The 20,957-nt window shown below is 50.5% G+C and overlaps 3 protein-coding genes across 7 annotated transcripts in view; 2 read left to right on the top strand and 1 right to left on the bottom strand.

The window, feature by feature from the left end:
* Positions 1-14,514, top strand: part of LOC140487198 (uncharacterized) — a 59,696-nt gene extending 45,182 nt beyond the window's left edge. The window contains exons 1-3 of one of the 5 annotated variants that reach the window (XM_072586841.1): positions 9,900-9,952; positions 10,091-10,480; positions 11,737-14,448. In XM_072586841.1, coding sequence (XP_072442942.1) covers positions 12,144-13,952 — 1,809 coding nt within the window. In that variant the 5' untranslated portion in view covers positions 9,900-9,952; positions 10,091-10,480; positions 11,737-12,143 and the 3' untranslated portion in view covers positions 13,953-14,448. Of the gene's footprint in view, positions 1-9,899; positions 9,953-10,090; positions 10,481-11,736 lie in introns of those variants that run through there. The other 4 variants (XM_072586840.1, XM_072586842.1, XM_072586845.1 and 1 more) reach the window with 4 other exon arrangements.
* The window catches only part of LOC140487205 (uncharacterized), a 49,170-nt gene continuing 28,900 nt past the window's right edge, over positions 688-20,957 (bottom strand). The window contains exon 4 of the mRNA XM_072586858.1: positions 688-2,112. Coding sequence (XP_072442959.1) covers positions 1,177-2,112 — 936 coding nt within the window. The 3' untranslated portion in view covers positions 688-1,176. The remainder of the gene's footprint in view (positions 2,113-20,957) is intronic.
* LOC140487203 (uncharacterized) overlaps positions 19,132-20,957 on the top strand; it is a 57,671-nt gene continuing 55,845 nt past the window's right edge. Inside the window, 1 exon segment of the mRNA XM_072586855.1 lies at positions 19,132-19,226. The gene's annotated coding sequence lies outside the window, so the exon portion shown is untranslated.

Here is a 20,957-nt window from a genome sequence, read left to right as displayed (position 1 = left end):
CGCTGGTGCGGCCACACTTGGAATATTGTGTATAGTTCTGGCCCCCATATTTCAGGAAGGATATGGGAAGCATTGGAAAAGGAGCAGAGGAGATTTACCAGGTTGTTGCCTGGTCTGGAGGGAGGGTCTTATGAGGAAAGGCTGAGAGACTTGTGTCTGTTCTCATTGGAAAGGTGGCGGCTAAGAGGGGATTTCCGAGAGACATATAAGATGATCAGATAGGGTAGACAGTGAAAGACTCTTTCCTAGCATGGTGACGTCAGCTTGTACGAGGTGACATAACTACAAATTGAGGGGTGATAGATTTAAGACAGATGTCAGAGGCAAGTTCTTTATGCAGAGTGGTAAGGGCGTGGAATGCCCTACCTGCTAAGGTAGTCAACTCAGCCACATTAGGGAGATGGAAACAATCCATAGATAAGCACATGGTTGATTTTGGGATAGTGTAGGGGGACAAGCTGAGAATAGTTCACAGGTCAGCGCAACATCGAGGGCTGAAGGGCCTGTTCTGCACTGTACTGTTCTATGTTCCATGTTCTAAACTTAGTGCAGGAGGCTGAAAGAAATGAGCAGCTTTAAAACAAAAACCTCTTGGAAATCAAAGCTTTCAATGAGAGTCTGAGCCCGGCAGTAAGTTCAGGTAACCTTTATTGCAACTCAACTTTGTTACAGCATCAGATCCCCCCAGCAAAAAGGCAGAGAAAAAGCAGTTGCTGTTTGAACAGCTCAACGTGAAAGTGCACACACCACACCTCCCCTGTCCCACCCCCCCTCACTGTCTTTACTATTGGTCAGCACCAAGTTGTCCCTTTGTAATTGGATCCTTGGTACATCTGTAACCCGGAGGAAGTATTGCCTCACTCAGCAATTTTAACCCATACCCTGTCTCCAAGTAAGTTTCTCCCCGCTCATTTGCCAGGAAGGGGCAGTGTAGAGTCAACCAGAATGCTGTGGGTCTGGAGTCAGGTGTAGACCAGACCGGGTAAAGGATGCAGCTGGAACGACTGAGTGAATCCTTTCCCACAATGGTGGTTCCCTTCCCTAACAAGGGCAAGAGGGAATCAGATGGGGGCTTTCTCCCCCGCACCACCCCCCTCCCTGAAACGGTCTCATTGTTAGATTCCAAACTCCACATTTCTGACCGAATACTAATTCTGCCATCTGTCTTGGTGGGATTCAAACCCCGGAGTCCCCGGAACCGGGCTGATAGTCCAATCGATAATGGCACTTGGCCATCACTCCTTCAATCTCCCTGCGATGGCACGTGAACTCGCTGATGGCTCCGCAGGTGGGAGGGGTAGGTGAAGCCCTCCCGCACCGAGAGCAGGTGAACGGCCTCTCCCTGGTGTGGATCCGCTGGTGCCTCAGCAGGGAGGAAGATGTGCTGAAGCCCTTTCCGCACTCGGGACAGCTGAAGGGCCTCTCCCCCGTATGGACCCGCTGGTGGGTCAGCAGGGTGGAGGGGCAGGTGAAGCCCTTCCCGCACTGAGAGCAGGTGAACGGCCTATCCCCGGTGTGGACATGCTGGTGGGCCAACAGGGTAGAGGAATTGCTGAAGGCCTTTCCGCACTCGGGGCAGCTGAAGGGCCTCTCCCCGGTGTGGACACGCTGGTGCCTCAACAGGTGGGAGGAATACCTGAAGCCCTTCCCGCACTGAGAGCAAGTGAAGGGTCTCTCCCCCGTGTGGACCTGCTGGTGGGTCAGCAGGTGGGAGGAGCAGGTGAAGCCCTTCCCGCACTGAGAGCAGGTGAATGGCCTCTCCCCGGTGTGGACACGCCCGTGCCTCAGCAGGGTGGAGGAGTCGCTGAAGGCCTTCCCACACTTGGGGCAGCTGAAGGGCCTTTCCCCCGTGTGGACACGCTGGTGCCTCAGTAGGGTGGAGGCCTGGGTAAAGGCCTTCCCGCACTCTGGGCAGCTGAAGGGCCTCTCCCCCGTGTGGACCCGCTGGTGGGTCAGCAGGGTGGAGGCCTGGGTAAAGGCCTTCCCGCACACTGGGCAGCTGAAGGGCCTCTCCCCCGTGTGGACACGCTGGTGGGTCAGCAGGTGGGAGGATGTGCTGAAGGCCTTCCCACACTCTGGGCAGCTAAAGGGCTTCTCCCCCGTGTGGTCCCGCTGGTGGGCCAACAGGTGGGAGGAATGTCTGAAGGCCTTCCCGCAGTCGGTGCAGGGGAATGGCCTCTCCCCGGTGTGACTGCGCCGATGTGTCTCCAGGGCAGATGGGACATGAAAGCCTTTCCCACAGTCGCCACACTTCCACGGCTCCACCACAGGGCGGGATTCCTCAGGTTTCTCCATGGCCACAGCTTCAGCTGCACACAAACACGTGTAGAGCCCCTCCCTGCCGTGAAGTCCCCTTCCCAGGCCGTATAACTGTTCCAGGCTCCACGCACAGTGCGCTGAAACAGTGGGGTCTCTCGTCCAGTCCCACTGATGCTGAAAACGTCCTCAAACAGGAACCAAAAAGTGTGGATCCCTCTCACAGAAATCACAGTCAAAAATAGTTGCGGTCCCAATTGGTTCAGAGACTGTCAGACATTGACATCAAAGTGAGGACAGCAGACACTGGAGAGTCAGTCAAAAAATGTGGCGCTGGAAAAGCACAGCAGGTCAGGCAGTATCCGAGGAACAGGAGAGTCAATGTTTCGGTCATAAGCATTTCATCTGTTGATTTTGAAACTTCAGTCTTCAGATTTTCATATACTCTGCAAAAGCAGATTACAAAAGTCATCACTATCAGTGCAGGGTAGAAATTCAGAACAAGCAATTCTCCTTTCTGTGGAATAATCTTTTGTTGTTCCACAAAACTGAAAGCACCATCCCACTCTCCCTTCCCCTCTGTTCTCACTCCGCTCTAACTAATTCCCCTGAAGGTGCTGATTCAGGATCTTACAGGGGCAGAAAAAGCAAAAACATCAAGACTGACATCTCTCTGAATTTTGGATACCTCCACCTGAAAGTTAATATCTTTCACAACACTGGGTTCCTGCTGAGAGTGAGCAGGTCTGATTTTGGGAAGCAAAAATAAAGTGTCAATTCAGGGTGAACCTGCAATGCAGCTTCTCGAGGAAGGACCAGACACAAAATGGTTAATGACCCCAAGAAGGTGGAGCAAAATGAGACATCAAGGCATTAACACTGACACACTTCAGTCAAACTCTTCTGCTTCCAGTCAGGGCAGAACATGCTCTGAAGGTCCAGCCTTCACAACCACACTTCTGCTTTCACTGAAGACAATTAGAGTCACACAGCGCAGAAACAGACTCTTTGGCCCAACCTGCCCAGATATCCTAAATTAATCTAGTCACGTTTGCCATCACTTGGCCCCTATATGGGCCGGGTGCTGGCAGCTGGGACTAAATTGGGTTGGCTCTCTTGTCAGCAAGGACGAGTTGGACCGAAGGGTCTGTTTCTGTGCTGTACATCTCTATGAGTGCAGTTGCATTTGCCATCACTGGGCCCTGACCCATCTGAACCCTTCATATTCAGATGCCCATCCAGGAGCCTTTTAACTTGTCATCGTACCAGCACCCAACACTTCCTCTGGCAGCTCACTCCATCACTCAAGCGACTCCACCTTGAAAGCGTCAGGTCTGCTGCAGAACTCCCTTGCTGGAGGGTCCCTTGGAGACACTTCAACTGGACTTCATTGAGTTGGAGAAATGAGTTGAGTTGCTATAAATATGTTTTGCTTATTGTTGATGTCTTTTCGAAGTGGATTGAAGTCTACCCTCCTCCTAACGCTACTGCTGAGACTGTGGTGAAGATTTTGTTTAAGGAAATAATTCCCCGCTTCAGTATACCTGCGTGCATTAGCTCAGACAATGGACCACACTTTGCATGTAATATTAACGGAGAACTCTGTTCCCAGCTTTGTATTTGTCGGCAACTGCACGGTGCTTATCATCCGCAGGCGGCCGGCCTTGTTGAATGTTTTAACCAGACTCAAGACTAAATTTACCAAATTAATGGCCGAATCTGGCCTCTCCTGGTTATGTTAATCCCTGTGGCCTTATTCCAGATGTGATCCATGTCTGCGGGCAAGACACGACTGTCTCCAGCTGAGAGTCTCTCTGGTCACCCCCTCCGTACCCCTTGGAACGATTCGGCTCCCTTCTCAGTCCACGTCCACCACATGACCGCAGCAATGTTTGGTTATGTTCTTGCTCTAACCAATGTTATGTGTGCCTTTCACTCCGAGGAGCGTGTGACCTACAGCGATGTTCCCTCCCTTTCAGCCTCGTCACGGGTAGAGCCTGGTTCGTTGGTGCTCGTCAAGAACTGGACTGGCAAAGGTCTCCACCCTCGTTGGGATGGCCCCTTCCAGGTTTTACTTCCCACCTGTTGAATCCTGTAGAAAATTAACTCTTAGTGCTTATCTGCAATGGATTGAAATGAATTGCATTTTGGGACTTGATGATGATATTGAGTATCCATTACTGGTTATTAAATACAAACTCTGTAAAAGGAAATATTGATAAAGCTTTACCTTACTTGCTGCAGGCGAGGCTCCAGCGGAGGAAACAGGCCGCGGGCACACTTCCGGCTTCGGGATGGCCACGCCCATTGGACCAGGTCCTGGTCCCGCCCCCTCCTCCGCCCAGGGGACACGTCAACCCCGCCCCTTCCGAACGCAGCTTGTAAACCCCGCCCCTTCCGAACGCAGCTCGTAAGCCCCGCCGCTTCGGGACAAAGCCCCGCCTCTGTGAACCAAACCTCTTTCCCCCTCCTGCACCAAACCCCACCCCTTCGCCGCGATCCCCGCGCGAGTCAAAACCACGCCCCCCTCCCTCACGCGCAACCGCCCACAAAGCCGCGCGCCTCACGCCTCGCCCCGCCTACCATCTCGCGAACCTCACGATACACGTCCATGAGCACCGCTCACCCGCTAAACCCCGCCCCTTCTGGTAAACCCCGCCCACCCAGGTGAATTTGGAAGCACTCGCTTCTGCAGCGCTGCTCCTTCTGCGGGTGGCTGTGCTGCAGGATCATAAGACACAGAATTAATAGCAAAACATCACGATGTCATGCAACCGATGCAATATTTGGAACAAACCTGGACCTCTGCTGATTCCTTCATCTTTTAGAAGGGGTTGCAGGTTTCAGTTCATCAATATATAAATTCCAGAACTTTAGATCAGATTCCCTACAGTGTGGAAACAGGCCCTTCGGCCCAACAAGTCCACACCGACCCGCCAAAGAGCAAAACACCCAGCCCCATTCCCCGTCACCTAACAATACAAGGCAATTTAGCGTGGCCAATTCACCCTAACCCACACGTCTTTGGACTGTGGGAGGATATCCGCGCAGATGTGGGGGGGGGGGGGGGGAGGGTGGAATTGAACCCGGGGCTCTGGGAATGTTAGAGATAGGATTTATAATCATCTAGCAAGCAACAATTTGATTTCAGAGAGTCAACATGGTTTCATCAAGGGCAGATCGTGTCTCACAAACCTCATTGGGTTTATTGAGAAGGTGACCAACCTGTAACATTCTTCCAAACTGTCCAGTACTCCATTGACTTTAGTGTCGTCTGCAAATTTACTAATCCATCCACCTATGCCTGTGTCTAAGTCAGTTATAAAAATGACAAACAGCAGTGGTCCCAAAACATCCTTGTGGAACACCACTAGTAACTGGACTCCAGGCTGAATATTTTCCATCAACCACCACTCGCTGCCTTCTTTCAGAAAGCCAGTTTCTAATCCAAACTGCTAAATCACCCTCAATCCCATGCCTCTTCAAAGTTCGGGAGAAGATTTGTAGCTCGGGTGCTCGTTGTTGTGGTCCTGTTCGCCGAGCTGTGAATTTGTGTTTCGTCCCATGTCTAGGTGACATCATCACTATAAATGCTGGAGGAAACATCACAGAAGCGCTTCACAGGAGGCTCCCAAGCATTGAGGATGTCACACACAGAGGGGATGAAACGTTTGCAACACATATTCCCAGCTCGGTGAACAGAACCACAATAATGCATGCCTCTGCATTTTCTCCAACAGCCTGCCATGTGGAACCTTTACTGAGGTCCATGTACACCATGTCAACTGCCCTACCCTCATCTCCATGCTTGGTCACCTTCTCAATAAACCCAATGAGGTTTGTGAGACACGATCTGCCCTTGATGAAACCATGTTGACTATCTGAAATCAAATTGTTGCTTGCTCGATGATTATAAATCCTATCTCTAATATTCCTTTCCAAAAGCTTTCCGACAACAGAAGTAAGGCTCACTGGTCTATAATTACCTGGGTCATCTCTGCTGCCCTTCTTGAACACGGGCACATTTGCAATGCTCCACTCTGGTACTAAACCCGTAGACAATGATGACTCAAAAATCAAAGCCAAAGGCTCTACTATCTCCTCCCTCGCTTCCCAAAGAATCCTCGGATAAATCCCACCTGGCCGAGGGCACTTGTCTACTTTCACTCCTTCCAGAATTGATAACACCTGTATGCAACTAACCTCGATCCTTTCGAGTCTAATATCTCGTACCTCATTCTTCTCCTCTACAATATTCTCTTTTTCCTGAGTGAAGACCGATGAGAGATATTCATTAACACCTCTCCAATCTCCACAGGGCCCACACTCAACTTCCCACTTCTGTCTTTGACTGGCCCTATTCCTACCCTAATCATCCTTTTATTCCTCACATACCTATAGAAAGCTTTAGGCTTCTCCTTAATGTGTTAAAGACTGCTCATGTCCTCTCTTTGCTCTTAACTCTCTCTTTAAATTCTTCCTAGCTGATCTGTAACTCTCCATCGCCTCATCTGAACCATCTTGCCTCATCAACACATAAGCCTCCTCCTTCTTTGTAACAAGAGACACAATTCCTGTTGTAAACCACGGTTCCCTGACCTTATCACTTCCTCCCTGCCTGACAGGGACATACCTATCAAGGACACACGATATCTGTTCCTTAAACCAGTTCCACAGTTCAATTGTCTCCATTCCCTGCATTTTGCTTCCCTATTCTATGCATCCTAAGTCTTGCCTAGTTGCATTATAATTGCCCTTGCCCCATCGATAACTCTTGACCTGTGGCATGTTCCTATTCCTTTACATCGCTAAATGAAACCTAACTGAATTATGGTCACTCTCTCCAAAGTGTTCACCTTCCACTAAATCAAACATCTGGCCTGGTTCATTACCAAGCACCAGATCCAGTGTGACCTCCCCTCTTGTCGGCCCTTCGACATACTGTGTCAGAAAACCGTCTTGCACACACTGGACAAAAACTGATCCATACGATGTACTAGAGTGAAAGCAGTTACAGTCAATGTTGGGGAAGTTAAAGTCCCCCATAATGACCATCCTGTTCCTTTCACTCCTACCCAGAATAATTTTGCTAATCTTCTCTTCCACCTCCCTGGAACTCTGTGGAGGCCTATAAAAAAACTCCAAGCAGTGTAACATCTTCTCTCCTGTTTCTAACCTCAGCCCACATTACCTCAGTAGTCGAGTCCTCATCAAACGTTCTGTCAGCCACCGTTATAGTATCCTTGACTAACAAGGCCACGCCTCTCCCTCTTTTACCGCCTTGGCTGTTCTCAATGAAAGATCAAAACCCTGGAACCTGCAACATCCATTCCTCACCCTGCTCTATCCATGTCTCCGAAATGGCCACATCATCCAAGTCCCAGGTACCTATCTGTGCTGCAAGCTCACCTACCTTATTGTGGATACTCTGGCATTGATGTAGACACACTTCAAACCACTTCGCTGTCTGCCAGCACATTCCTGTGACCCTGAAATCCTGTCCCTGTCCTTCCTGCTCTCATCCTCCTGTGCATTGCAGCTACACCCCTGGTTCCCATCCCCCTGCTGAGTTAGTTTAAACCCACCCGAATAGCACCAGCAAATTTTCCACCCTGGTTCAAGTGAAGACTGTCCTGTTTGTACAAGTCCCACTTTCCCCAATTATCCAAAAACCTGAAACCCTCCCTCCTGCACTATCCTTGCTGCCGCATGTCCAGCTGATATCTCTCCCTATTCCTTGCCTTGCTATCACGTGGCACGGGTAACAAAGCAGAGATAACCATTCTGTTTGTTCTAGCCCTCAGCTTCCACCCGAGCTCCCTGAAATCCTGCCTTACATCCCGATCCCTCTTGCTGTGGGAGATTAGAAATGTTGTTTTTTGCAGAGGAGGCGAAGTGGGGGGAAGGGAAGCGGAATTCTTGTAGCATGTAGCGTACGTAATGAATATAGAGGGTCTTTTAAAGAAAATAGTTTTAAGCTAGGAAATAACTTTAAAGTGTTGTAGTTGACCACAAAAAGAAGCAGCAGGGACATTTCACAATAAAACTTTTAGTATGATAAGAGAAACTGGATAAAAGAACAAGCTGTATCAAACAAGAAACAAAGAATGCAGACAAGGACAGCAGGATGGCCAGATAAGAAAATTACTAACAAGTGAAGTAATCGGCTTATGATGGGATGGGAAAAGGGAGGTGTGATTCAGCAACTTGTAAACTGAATAAGAAAGCGAACATGCTCTGTTTTGGCACACATTTCTGCTCAATTGCAGAAGCGTCCGGTACTTGTAAGACTGTAATAAATTGTTCTTGTTTCCAAGGCTTTGTCTCAGGCTGATTGATTTGTGATTGAGTTCTGTTTCTCACATTTCTACCTATGTCATTGGTACCTACATGGACCATGACTTGGGGTTGGAAACCCTCTCCCTTCAGGACTCCAAAGATACGATCCGAGACATCACGCACCCTGGCACCTGGGAGGCAACACACTAACCGCGAGTCTTGTTAATTCCCAACAAAAGTTCTATCTGACCCTCTAACTATCGAGTCCCCAATGTCTAACACTCTCCTCCTTTCCCTCCTTCCCTTCTGGTGCAACAGGGACAAGCTCTGTGCCAGAGACTTGGGCCCCAGTGCATCCCCCTGAGTTATGCAGTACCCACTGACTTATACAGAAGGAAACACAAATAAGTCGTCCCTCCTCTCCCATTAACCTCTGCTCTCCAACTTCAAATTTAAAACCTCAAATCAGTGACTCCCCACTCCTGGATTGCTGCTGCTGCTGAAAAACAGAAAATGTCACCTGCTTTTTTGCGGTTAGCACTGCTGCCTCACAGCGCCAGAGCCCCGGGTTCAATTCCACTCCCCCCCCCCCACATCTCCGCGGATATCCTCCCACAGTCCAAAGACGTGTGGGTTAGGGTGAATTGGACACGCTAAATTGCCCCGTATTGTTCGGTGACGGGGAATGGGGCTGGGTGTTTTGCTCTTCGGTGGGTCGGTGTGGACTTGTTGGGCCGAAGGGCCTGTTTCCACACTGTAGGGAATCTGATCTAAAGTTCTGGAATTTATATATTGATGAACTGAAACCTGCAACCCCTTCTAAAAGATGAAGGAATCAGCAGCGGTCCAGGTTTGTTCCAAATATTGCATCGGTTGCAAGACACTGTGATGTTTTGCTATTAATTCTGTGTCTTATGATCCTGCAGCACAGCCATCCGCAGAAGGAGCAGCGCTTCAGAAGCGAGTGCTTCCAAATACACCTGGGTGGGCGGGGTTTACCAGAAGGGGCGGGGTTTAGCGGGTGGGCGGTGCTCATGGACGTGTATCGTGAGGTTCGCGCGCTGATAGGCGGGAATAGGCTGGAGGCGCGCGGCTTTGTGGGCGGTTGCGCGTGAGGGAGGGGGGCGTGGTTTTGACTCGCGCGGGGATCGCGGCGAAGGGGTGGGGTTTGGTCCAAGGGGAGGAAAGAGGTTTGGTTCACAGAGGCGGGGCTTTGTCCCGAAGCGGCGGGGCTTACGAGCTGCGTTCGGAAGGGGCGGGGTTTACAAGCTGCGTTCGGAAGGGGCGGGGTTGACGTGTGAAGTTGTCGGAGGAGGGGGCGGGATCAGGACCTGGTCCAATGGGCGTGGCCATCCAGAAGCCGGAAGTCTGCCCGCGGCCTGTTTCTTCCGCTGGAGCCTCGCCTGCAGCAAGTAAGGTAAAGCTTTATCAATATTTCCTTTTACAGAGTTTGTATTTAATAACCAGTAATGGATACTCAATATCATCATAAAGTCCCAAAATGCAATTCATTTCAATCCATTGCAGATAAGCACTAAGAGTTAATTTTCTACAGGATTCAACAGGTGGGAAGTAAAACCTGGAAGGGGCCATCCCAACGAGGTTGGAGACCTTTGCCAGTCCAGTTCTTGACGAGCACCAACGAACCAGGCTCTACCCGTGACGAGGCTGAAAGGGAGGGAACATCGCTGTCGGTCACACGCTCCTGGGAGTGAAAGACACACATAACATTGGTTAGAGCAAGAACATAACCAAACATTGCTTCGGTCATGTGGTGGACGTGGACTGAGAAGGGAGCCGAATTGTTCCAAAGGGGACGGAGGGGGTGACCAGAGAGACTCTCAGCTGGAGACAGTCGTGTCTTGCCCGCAGACATGGATCGCATCTGGAATAAGGCCACAGGGATTAACATAACCAGGAGAGGCCAGATTCGGCCATTAATTTGGTAAATTTAGTCTTGAGTCTGGTTAAAACATTCAACAAGGCCGGCCGCCTGCGGATGATAAGCACCGTGCAGTTGCCGACAAATACGAAGCTGGGAACAGAGTTCTCCGTTAATATTACATGCAAAGTGTGATCCATTGTCTGAGCTAATGAACGCAGGTATACTGAAGCGGGGAATTATTTCCTTAAACAAAATCTTCACCACAGTCTCAGCAGTAGTGTTAGGAGGAGGGTAGACTTCAATCCATTTCGAAAAGACATCAACAATAAGCAAAACATATTTATAGCAACTCAACTCATTTCTCCAACTCAATGAAGTCCCGTTGAAGTGTCTCCAAGGGACCCTCCAGCAAGGGAGTTCTGCAGCAGACCTGACGCTTTCAACGTGGAGTCGCTTGAGTGATGGAGTGAGCTGCCAGAGGAAGTGGTGGGTGCTGGTACGATGACAAGTTAAAAGGCTCCTGGATGGGCATCTGAATATGAAGGGTTCAGATGGGTCAGGGCCAAGTGATGGCAAATGCAACTGCACTCATAGAGATGTACAGCACAGAAACAGACCCTTCGGTCCAACTCGTCCTTGCTGACAAGAGAGCCAACCCAATTTAGTCCCAGCTGCCAGCACCCGGCCCATATAGGGGCCAAGTGATGGCAAACGTGACTAGATTAATTTAGGATATCTGGGCAGGTTGGGCCAAAGAGTCTGTTTCTGCGCTGTGTGACTCTAATTGTCTGCAGTGAAAGCAGAAGTGTGGTTGTGAAGGCTGGACTTTCAGAGCATGTTCTGCCCTGACTGGAAGCAGAAGAGTTTGACTGAAGTGTGTCGGTGTTAATGCCTTGATGTCTCATTTTGCTCCACCTTCTCGGGGTCATTAACCATTTTGTGTCTGGTCCTTCGTCAAGAAGCTGCATTGCAGGTTCACCCTGAATTGACACTTTACTTTTGCTTCCCAAAATCAGACCTGCTCACTCTCAGCAGGATCCCAGTGTTGTGAAAGATATTAACTTTCAGGTGGAGGTATCCAAAATTCAGAGAGATGTCAGTCTTGATGTTTTTGCTTTTTCTGCCCCTGTAAGATCCTGAATCAGCACCTTCAGAGGAATTAGTTAGAGCGGAGTGAGAACAGAGGGGAAGGGAGAGTGGGATGGTACTTTCAGTTTTGTGGAACAACAAAAGATTATTCCACAGAAAGTAGAATTGCTTGTTCTGAATTTCTACCCTGCACTGATAGTGATGACTTTTGTAATCTGTTTTTGCAGAGTATATGAAAATCTGAAGACTGAAGTTTCAAAATCAACAGATGAAATGCTTATGACCGAAACATTGACTCTCCTGTTCCTCGGATGCTGCCTGACCTGCTGTGCTTTTCCAGCGCCACATTTTTTGACTGACTCTCCAGTGTCTGCAGTCCTCACTTTGATGTCAATGTCTGACAGTCTCTGAATCCATCGGGACCGCAACTATTTTTGACTGTGATTTCTGTGAGAGGTATCCACACTTTTTGGTTCCTCTTTGAGGACGTTTTCAGCATCAGTGGGACTGGACGAGAGACCCCACTGTTTCAGCGCACTGTGCGTGGAGCCTGGAACAGTTATACGGCCTGGGAAGGGGACTTCACGGCAGGGAGGGGCTCTACACGTGTTTGTGTGCAGCTGAAGCTGTGGCTATGGAGAAACCTGAGGAATCCCGCCCTGTGGTGGAGCCGTGGAAGTGTGGCGACTGTGGGAAAGGCTTTCCTGTCCCATCTGCCCTGGAGACACATCGGCGCAGTCACACCGGGGAGAGGCCATTCCCCTGCACCTACTGCGGGAAGGCCTTCAGACATTCCTCTCACCTGTTGGCCCACCAGCGGGACCACACGGGGGAGAAGCCCTTTAGCTGCCCAGAGTGTGGGAAGGCCTTCAGCACATCCTCCCACCTGCTGACCCACCAGCGTGTCCACACGGGGGAGAGGCCCTTCAGCTGCCCAGTGTGCGGGAAGGCCTTTACCCAGGCCTCCACCCTGCTGACCCACCAGCGGGTCCACACGGGGGAGAGGCCCTTCAGCTGCCCAGAGTGCAGGAAGGCCTTTACCCAGGCCTCCACCCTACTGAGGCACCAGCGTGTCCACACGGGGGAAAGGCCCTTCAGCTGCCCCAAGTGTGGGAAGGCCTTCAGCGACTCCTCCACCCTGCTGAGGCACGGGCGTGTCCACACCGGGGAGAGGCCATTCACCTGCTCTCAGTGCGGGAAGGGCTTCACCTGCTCCTCCCACCTGCTGACCCACCAGCAGGTCCACACGGGGGAGAGGCCCTTCACTTGCTCTCAGTGCGGGAAGGGCTTCAGGTATTCCTCCCACCTGTTGAGGCACCAGCGTGTCCACACCGGGGAGAGGCCCTTCAGCTGCCCCGAGTGCGGAAAGGCCTTCAGCAATACCTCTACCCTGTTGGCCCACCAGCATGTCCACACCGGGGATAGGCCGTTCACCTGCTCTCAGTGCGGGAAGGGCTTCACCTGCCCCTCCTCCCTGCTGACCCACCAGCGGGTCCATACGGGGGAGAGGCCCTTCAGCTGCCCCGAGTGCGGGAAGGCCTTCAGCAATTCGTCCCACCTGCGGAGCCACCAGCGGGTCCACACGGGGGAAAGGCCCTTCAGCTGCCCCGAGTGTGGGAAGGCCTTCAGCGATTCCTCCTCCCTGCGGAGGCACCAGCGGGTCCACACGGGGGAGAGGCCATTCACCTGCTCTCAGTGCGGGAAGGGCTTCAGGTATACCTCCCACCTGCTGACCCACTGGCGGATCCACACGGGGGAGAGGCCCTTCAGCTGCCCCGATTGTGGGAAGGCCTTCAGCAATTCCTCCACCCTGCTAACCCACCAGCGGGTCCACACGGGGGAGAGGCCCTTCAGCTGCTCTCAGTGCGGAAAGGGCTTCACCTGCTCCTCCGCCCTGCTGAGGCACCAGCGTGTCCACACGGGGGAGAGGCCCTTCAGCTGCCCCGTGTGTGGGAAGGCCTTTACCCAGGCCTCCACCCTGCTGACCCACCAGCGGGTCCACACTGGGGAGAGGCCATTTACCTGCTCTCAGTGCAGGAAGGGCTTCACCTGCTCCTCCCACCTGCTGACCCACCAGCAGGTCCACACGGGGGAGGGGCCATTTACCTGCTCTCAGTGCAGGAAGGGCTTCAGGTATACCTCCCACCTGCTGACCCACTGGCGGATCCACACGGGAGAGAGGCCCTTCAGCTGCCCCGAGTGTGGGAAGGGCTTCAGGTATACCTCCCACCTGCTGACCCACTGGCGGATCCACACGGGAGAGAGGCCCTTCAGCTGCCCCGAGTGTGGGAAAGACTTCAGCACATCTTCCTCCCTCCTGAGGCACCGGCGGGTCCACACCAGGGAGAGGCCATTCACCTGCTCTCAGTGTGGGAAGGCCTTCACCTACTCCTCCCACCTGCTGACCCACCAGCGAGTTCACGTGCCATCGCAGGGGGATTGAAGGAGTGACGGCCGAGTGCCAATATCGATTGGACTATCAACCAGGTTCTGGGGACTCCCGGGTTTGAATCACACCAAGACAGATGGCAGAATCGGTATTCGGTCAGAAATGTGGAGTTCGGAATCTAACAATGAGACCGTTTCAGGGAGGGGGTGGTGCAGGGGAGAAAGCCCCCATCTGATTCCCTCTCTCCCTTGTTGGGGAAGGGAACCGCCATTGGGGGAAGGGATTCAGTCAGTTGTTCCAGCTGCATCCTTTACCTGGTCTGGCCTACACCTGACTCCAGACCCACAGCAGTCTGGTTGACTCTACACTGCCCCTTCCTGGCAAATGAGCAGGGAGAAACTTACTTGGAGACAGGGTATGGGTTAAAATTGCTGAGTGAGGCAATACTTCCTCCGGGTTACGGATGTACCAAGGATCCAATTACAAAGGGACAACTTGGTGCTGGCCAATAGTAAAGACAGTGAGGGGGGGGGTGGGACAGGGGAGGTGTGGTGTGTGCACTTTGACCTTGAGCTGTTCAAAAAGCAACTGCTTTTTCTCTGCGTTTTTGCTGGGGGGATCTGAAGCTGTAACAAAGTTGAGTTGCAATAAAGGTTACCTGAACTTACTGCCGGGCTCAGACTCTCATTGAAAGCTTTGAGCTCCAAGAGGTTTTTGTTTAAAAGCTGCTCATTTCTTTCAGCCTCCTGCACTAAGTTTAGAACATGGAACATAGAACAGTACAGTGCAGTACAGGCCCTTCGGCCCTCGATGTTGTGCCGACCGTTGAACGGTTCTCAGCTTGTCCCCCTCCACTATCCCAAAATCATCCATGCGCTTATCTAAGGATTGTTTACATCTCCCTAATGTGGCTGAGTTGACTACCTTAGCAGGTAGGGCATTCCACCCCCTTACCACTCTCTGCATAAAGAACTTGCCTCTGACATCCGTCTTAAATCTATCACCCCTCAATTTGTAGTTATGCCCCCTCGTACAAGCTGACGTCACCATCCTAGGAAAGAGTCTTTCACTGTCTACCCTATCTAATCCTCTGATCATCTTATATGTCTCTATCAAATCCCCTCTTAGCCGCCTTCTTTCCAATGAGAACAGACCTAAGTCTCTCAGCCTTTCCTCATAAGACCCTCCCTCCAGACCAGGCAACAACCTGGTAAATCTCCTCTGCTCCTTTTCCAATGCTTCCCACATCCTTCCTGAAATATGGGGGCCAGAACTATACACAATATTCCAAGTGTGGCCGCACCAGCGTTTTGTATAGTTGCAGCATGATATTGCGGTTCCGGAACTCAATCCCTCTACGAATGAAACCTAACACACCGTATGCCTTCTTCATAGCACTATCCACCTGGGTGGCAACTTTCAGGGATCTATGTACATGGACTCCAAGATCACTGCCTTCCTGTTATTCTTCCCAAAGTGAATCACCTCACATTTAGCTGCATTGAACTTCATTTGCCACCTCTCAGCCCAATTCTGCAGTTTATCCAAGTTCCCCCTGCAACCTATAACATTCTTCCAAACTGTCCAGTACTCCCCCCACTTTAGTGTTTTCTGCAAATTTACTAATCCATCCACCTATGCCTGCATCTAAGTCATCTATAAAAATGACAAACCGCAGTGGTCCCAAAACAGATCCTTGTGGCACACCACTAGTAACTGGATTCCAGGCTGAATATTTTCCATAAACCACCACATGCTGCCTTCTTTCAGAAAGCCAGTTTCTAATCCAAACTGCTAAATCACCCTCAATCCCATGCCTCTGCATTTTCTCCAACAGCCTGCCATGTGGAACCTTTACTGAGGTCCATGTACACCATGTCAACTGCCCTACCCTCATCTCCATGCTTGGTCACCTTCTCAATAAACCCAATGAGGTTTGTGAGACACGATCTGCCCTTGATGAAACCATGTTGACTATCTGAAATCAAATTGTTGCTTGCTAGATGATTATAAATCCTATCTCTAACATTCCCTTCCAAAAGCTTTCCTACAACAGAAGTAAGGCTCACTGGTCTAAAATTACCTGGGTCATCTCTGCTGCCCTTCTTGAACAAGGGCACAACATTTGCAATCCTCCACTCTGGTACTAAACCTGTAGACAATGACAACTCAAATATCACAGCCAAAGGCTCTTCTATCTCCTCACTCGCTTCCCAAAGAATCCTCTGATAAATCCCATCCGGCCCAGGGGATTTGTCTACTTTCACTCCTTCTAGAATTGATAACACCTGTGTGCAACTAACCTCGATCCTTTCGAGTCTAATATCTCGTACCTCATTCTTCTCCTCTACAATATTCTCTTTTTCCTGAGTGAAGACCGATGAGAGATATTCATTAACACCTCTCCAATCTCCACAGGGCCCACACTCAACTTCCCACTTCTGTCTTTGACTGGCCCTATTCCTACCCTAATCATCCTCTTATTCCTCACATACCTATAGAAAGCTTTAGGCTTCTCCTTAATGTGTTAAAGACTGCTCATGTCCTCTCTTTGCTCTTAACTCTCTCTTTAAATCCTTCCTAGCTGATCTGTAACTCTCCATCGCCTCATCTGAACCATCTTGGCTCATCAACACATAAGCCGTCTCCTTCTTTGTAACAAGAGACGCAATTTCTGTTGTAAACCACGCTTCCCTTACCCTATCACTTCCTCCCTGCCTGACAGGGACATACCTATCAAGGACACACAATATCTGTTCCTTAATCCAGCTCCACATTTCAATTGTCCCCATCCCCTGCATTTTGCTACCCTATTCTATGCATCCTAACTCTTGCCTAATTGCATTATAATTGCCCTTGCCCCATCGATAACTCTTGACCTGTGGCATGTTCCTATCCCTTTACATCGCTAAATGAAACCTAATTGAATTATGGTCACTCTCTCCAAAGTGTTCACCTTCCACTAAATCAAACATCTGGCCTGGTTCATTACCAAGCACCAGATCCAGTGTGACCTCCCCTCTTGTTGGCCCTTCGACATACTGTGTCAGAAAACCCTCCTGCACACACTGGACAAAAACTGATCCATACGATGTACTAGAGTGAAAGCATTTCCTGTCAATGTTGGGGAAGGTAAAGTCCCCCCTAATGACCATCCTGTTCCTTTCACTCCTACCCAGAATAATTTTTGCTAATCCTCTCTTCCACCTCCCTGGAACTCTGCGGAGGCCTATACAAAAACTCCAAGCAGTGTAACGTCTCCTCTCCTGTTTCTAACCTCAGCCCACATTACCTCAGTAGACGAGTCCTCATCAAAAGTTCTGTCAGCCACCGTTATACTATCCTTGACTAACAAGGCCACACCTCTCCCTCTTTTACCATCTTGGCTGTTCTCAATGAAAGATCAAAACCCTGGAACCTGCAACATCCATTCCTCACCCTGCTCTATCCATGTCTCCAAAATGGCCACAACATCCAAGTCCCAGGTACCTATCTGTGCTGCAAGCTCACCTACCTTATTGTGGATACTCTGGCGTTGATGTAGACACACTTCAAACCACTTCGCTGTCTGCCAGCACATTCCTGTGACCCTGAAATCCTGTCCCTGTCCTTCCTGCTCTCATCCTCCTGTGCATTGCAGCTACACCCCCTGGTTCCCATCCCCCTGCTGAGCTAGTTTAAACCCACCCGAATAGCACCAGCAAATTTCCCACCCAGGATATTAGTACCCCTCTGGTTCAAGTGAAGACTGTCCTGTTTGTACAAGTCCCACTTTCCCCAATTATCCAAAAACCTGAAACCCTCCCTCCTGCACCATCCTTACAGCCACGTGTTCAGATAATATCTCTCCCTATTCCTTGCTCTGCTATCACGTGGCATGGGTAACAAACCAGAGATAACCACTCTGTTTGTTCTAGCCCTCAGCTTCCACCCTAGCTCCCTGAAATCCTGCCTTACATCCCTATCCCTCTTTCTACCTATGTCGTTGGTACCTACGTGGACCATGGTTTGGGGCAGGACACCCTCTCCCTTCAGGACCCCAAAGACATGATCCAAGACATCACGCACCCTGGCACCTGAGAGGCAACACACCAACCGCGAGTCTTGTTCGTTCCCAACAAACCTTCTATCTGACCCTCTAAGTATCGACTCCCCAATGACTAATACTCTCCTGCTTTCCCTCCTTTCCTTCTGGTGCAAGAGACCTGGGCCCCAGTGCATACCCCTAGTAGGACGTTTTCCCCCCTCAACAGTACCCTCTGATTTATACAGCAGGAAGAAAATAAAAATAAGTCGTCCCTCCTCTCCCAGGAACCTCTGCTCTCCAACTTCAAATGTAAAACCTCAACTCAGTGACTCCCCACTCCTGGGTTGCTGCTGCCGCTGAAAAATAGAAAATGTCACCTTTTTTTTGTGGTTAGCACTGCTGCCTCACAGCACCAGAGCCCCGGGTTCAATTCCCCTCCCACGTCTGCGCGGATATCCTCCCACAGTCCCAAGATGTGTGGGTTAGGGTGAATTGGCCACGCTAAATTGCACCATTGTATTAGGTGACGGGGAATGGGGCTGGGTGTTTTGCTCTTCGACGGATCGGTGTGGACTTGTTGGGCCGAAGGGCCTGTTTCCACACTGTAGGGAATCTGATCTAAAGTTCTGGAATTTATATATTGATGAACTGAAACCTGCAACCCCTTCTAAAAAATGAAGGATTCAGCAGCGGTCCAGGTTTCTGCCAAACATTGCATCGGTTGCAAGACACTGTGATGTTTTGCTATTAATTCTGTGTCTTATGATCCTGCAGCACAGCTACCCGCAGAAGGAACAGCGCTGCAGAAGCTAGTGCTTCCAAATACACCTGGGTGGGCGGGGTTTACCAGGAGGGGCGGGGTTTATCCTGGGGGACGGGTTTTAGCGGAAGGGCGGTGCTCATCTCGTGAGGATCGCGCGCTGGTAGGCGGGGCGAGGCTCAGCGGACGATGCGGCGCGTCCAGCGTGGACGCACGCGGCTTTGTGGGCGGTTGCGCGTGAGGGAGGGGGGCGTGGTTTTGACTCGCGCGGGGTTAGCGGCGAAGGGGTGGGGTTTAGTGCAGGAGGGGAAAGAGGTTTGGTTCCCAGAGGCGGGGCTTTGTCCCGAAGCGGCGGGGCTTATGACCTGCTTCAGGAAGGGGCGGGGTCTACGAGTTGCGTTCGGAAGGGGCGGGGTTGACGTGTGACGTTCGCGGAGGAGGGGGCGGGACAGGACCTGGATCAGTGGGCGTGGCCATCCCGAAGCCGGAAGTGTGCCCGCGGCCTGTTTCCTCTGCTGGAGCCTCGCCTGCAGCAAGTAAGGTAAAGCTTTATCAATATTTCCTTTTACAGAGTTTGTATTTAATAACCAGTAATGGATACTCAATATCATCATACAGTCCCAAAATGCAATTCATTTCAATCCATTGCAGGTAAGCACTAAGAGTTAATCTTCTACAGGATTCAACAGTCTCAGCACTAAAATGGTCTCACAAGGGAACGGCTGTGAATGTTATCACTTGGTGTCCTGTTCACACAGATTCACCGATGCTGAGGCAAACGTTCTTCATTGCCTTACAGCATCCTGTTATCACTTGGTGAGCCCAGGTGTCCCTATCTTTAAGTTCTCTCCTCTTTCTGAGCCTTCCTACCTGTTTATTTTCTAGTGCAGTAAATGTATTCAATAATTCAGCATTACATTTTAGTCTGAATGTTTAAAGACAAGTTTTAAGGCTATAGACTTTATCACCCAGATGCCCACACTCTCATTCCTCCCTTTGATTGCACCGCGATCACTGAAAGAGAAGGCTAGTCCAAACGAATGCCCTTCAAGGTGGTCCAGCCGTCAACATCCTGTAGAGCAGCACCACCATCTTCACAGCTCATCTGGTCATATTTATCATCACCATCGACACGTGTGGGTGAGCCATCAGATCGCGAAAGGAACATCTTCTGGGGCAAATCTATATCGCTAAGGGACCTCATAAGCCTAGCAATTAAATAGCTAACAATACCAATACCAACAAACAGACATAGCTAAACCGATAAGCCAATTGTACCATCGGCCCAATCTGCAGTTTCCCCAACTGGTCCCTTCAGTCATTCTGTCACGGAATACCTGGATCACTTCTTGTATCTTAGTTAATATTGCCAGTGAGATTGGGAATGCCCATAGTGCGTTTATCTTGGACAATGGTGCTGACCTCACCCTCCCAGGCGAGTATATAGTCTAAGGCACACCGATTCTGCACAGAGTAAAGACACAGGTCTGATAATCCCAGTCTACTCTGATTCAGAGCCTCTTCACTCTTAATTCCTCAAATGGTCAGGCCACAAAAGAGGGAATTGAGGTTCTGTTGACTTGTCACCCCTGCCGATCCTTCCAACCTCAGGGTACTCTGGATTCCCCAGCCTATCGGGTGTCCTGTATTGTCACCCAGTCCCTTGGGATCCTTTCAGTTGGAGCAAGGTTGGCTGAGGTTCCATCGACTTGTCCACTGGCCTGGACAAGGTACTGTTGTGGGAACAAGGGCTCCGATAGTGACCTTATGAGGGACATCTTTGCCATCCAGGACAAGGAAATTGGTAGCTATACCTTAGCTGAAGAAATAATAGTCTGGTTTGGTGTATATTAGGGAGAGTTTGTCAAAATAGGTTACCGAAATGTTACAGCAGGGGGTCTGGTCAGGTCTACAGGAGTATAGGGTCAACGTTTTGGAAGAGGAGTCGCTTTAGCACTGTACAAAATGGGCCAAGTGACTCGAGCACTCGCACTGTATGGGAGACAATGGTCCTCAGAATGCTGTTCCCATTGGGCTCTCCCTTAGCTCTATTGTTCATGGTCTTGGTGACAGTATCTGGTTCTGAAAAGAGAAAAGGCCTATAAATGCACAAGGGAAGGGTTCCGTTCCAGGTCCATGTGCCACATAAGGCCTGCTGTACCCCAGGCAGTGTTACACCGGCTGTTTGTATACACAGACCGGAGGTATTGGAAAGTGATATTTCTCTTCACAGGATCGGCAGTAGGGAGTCTGACAAATAGAATGGAATCGG

This window comes from Chiloscyllium punctatum, chromosome 16 (genome assembly GCF_047496795.1).
Source record: "Chiloscyllium punctatum isolate Juve2018m chromosome 16, sChiPun1.3, whole genome shotgun sequence".
NCBI classification, from domain to species: domain Eukaryota; kingdom Metazoa; phylum Chordata; class Chondrichthyes; order Orectolobiformes; family Hemiscylliidae; genus Chiloscyllium; species Chiloscyllium punctatum.
The sequence above is the reverse complement of the archived record's forward strand: the minus strand, read 5'-3'. Positions and strand labels throughout refer to the sequence as shown.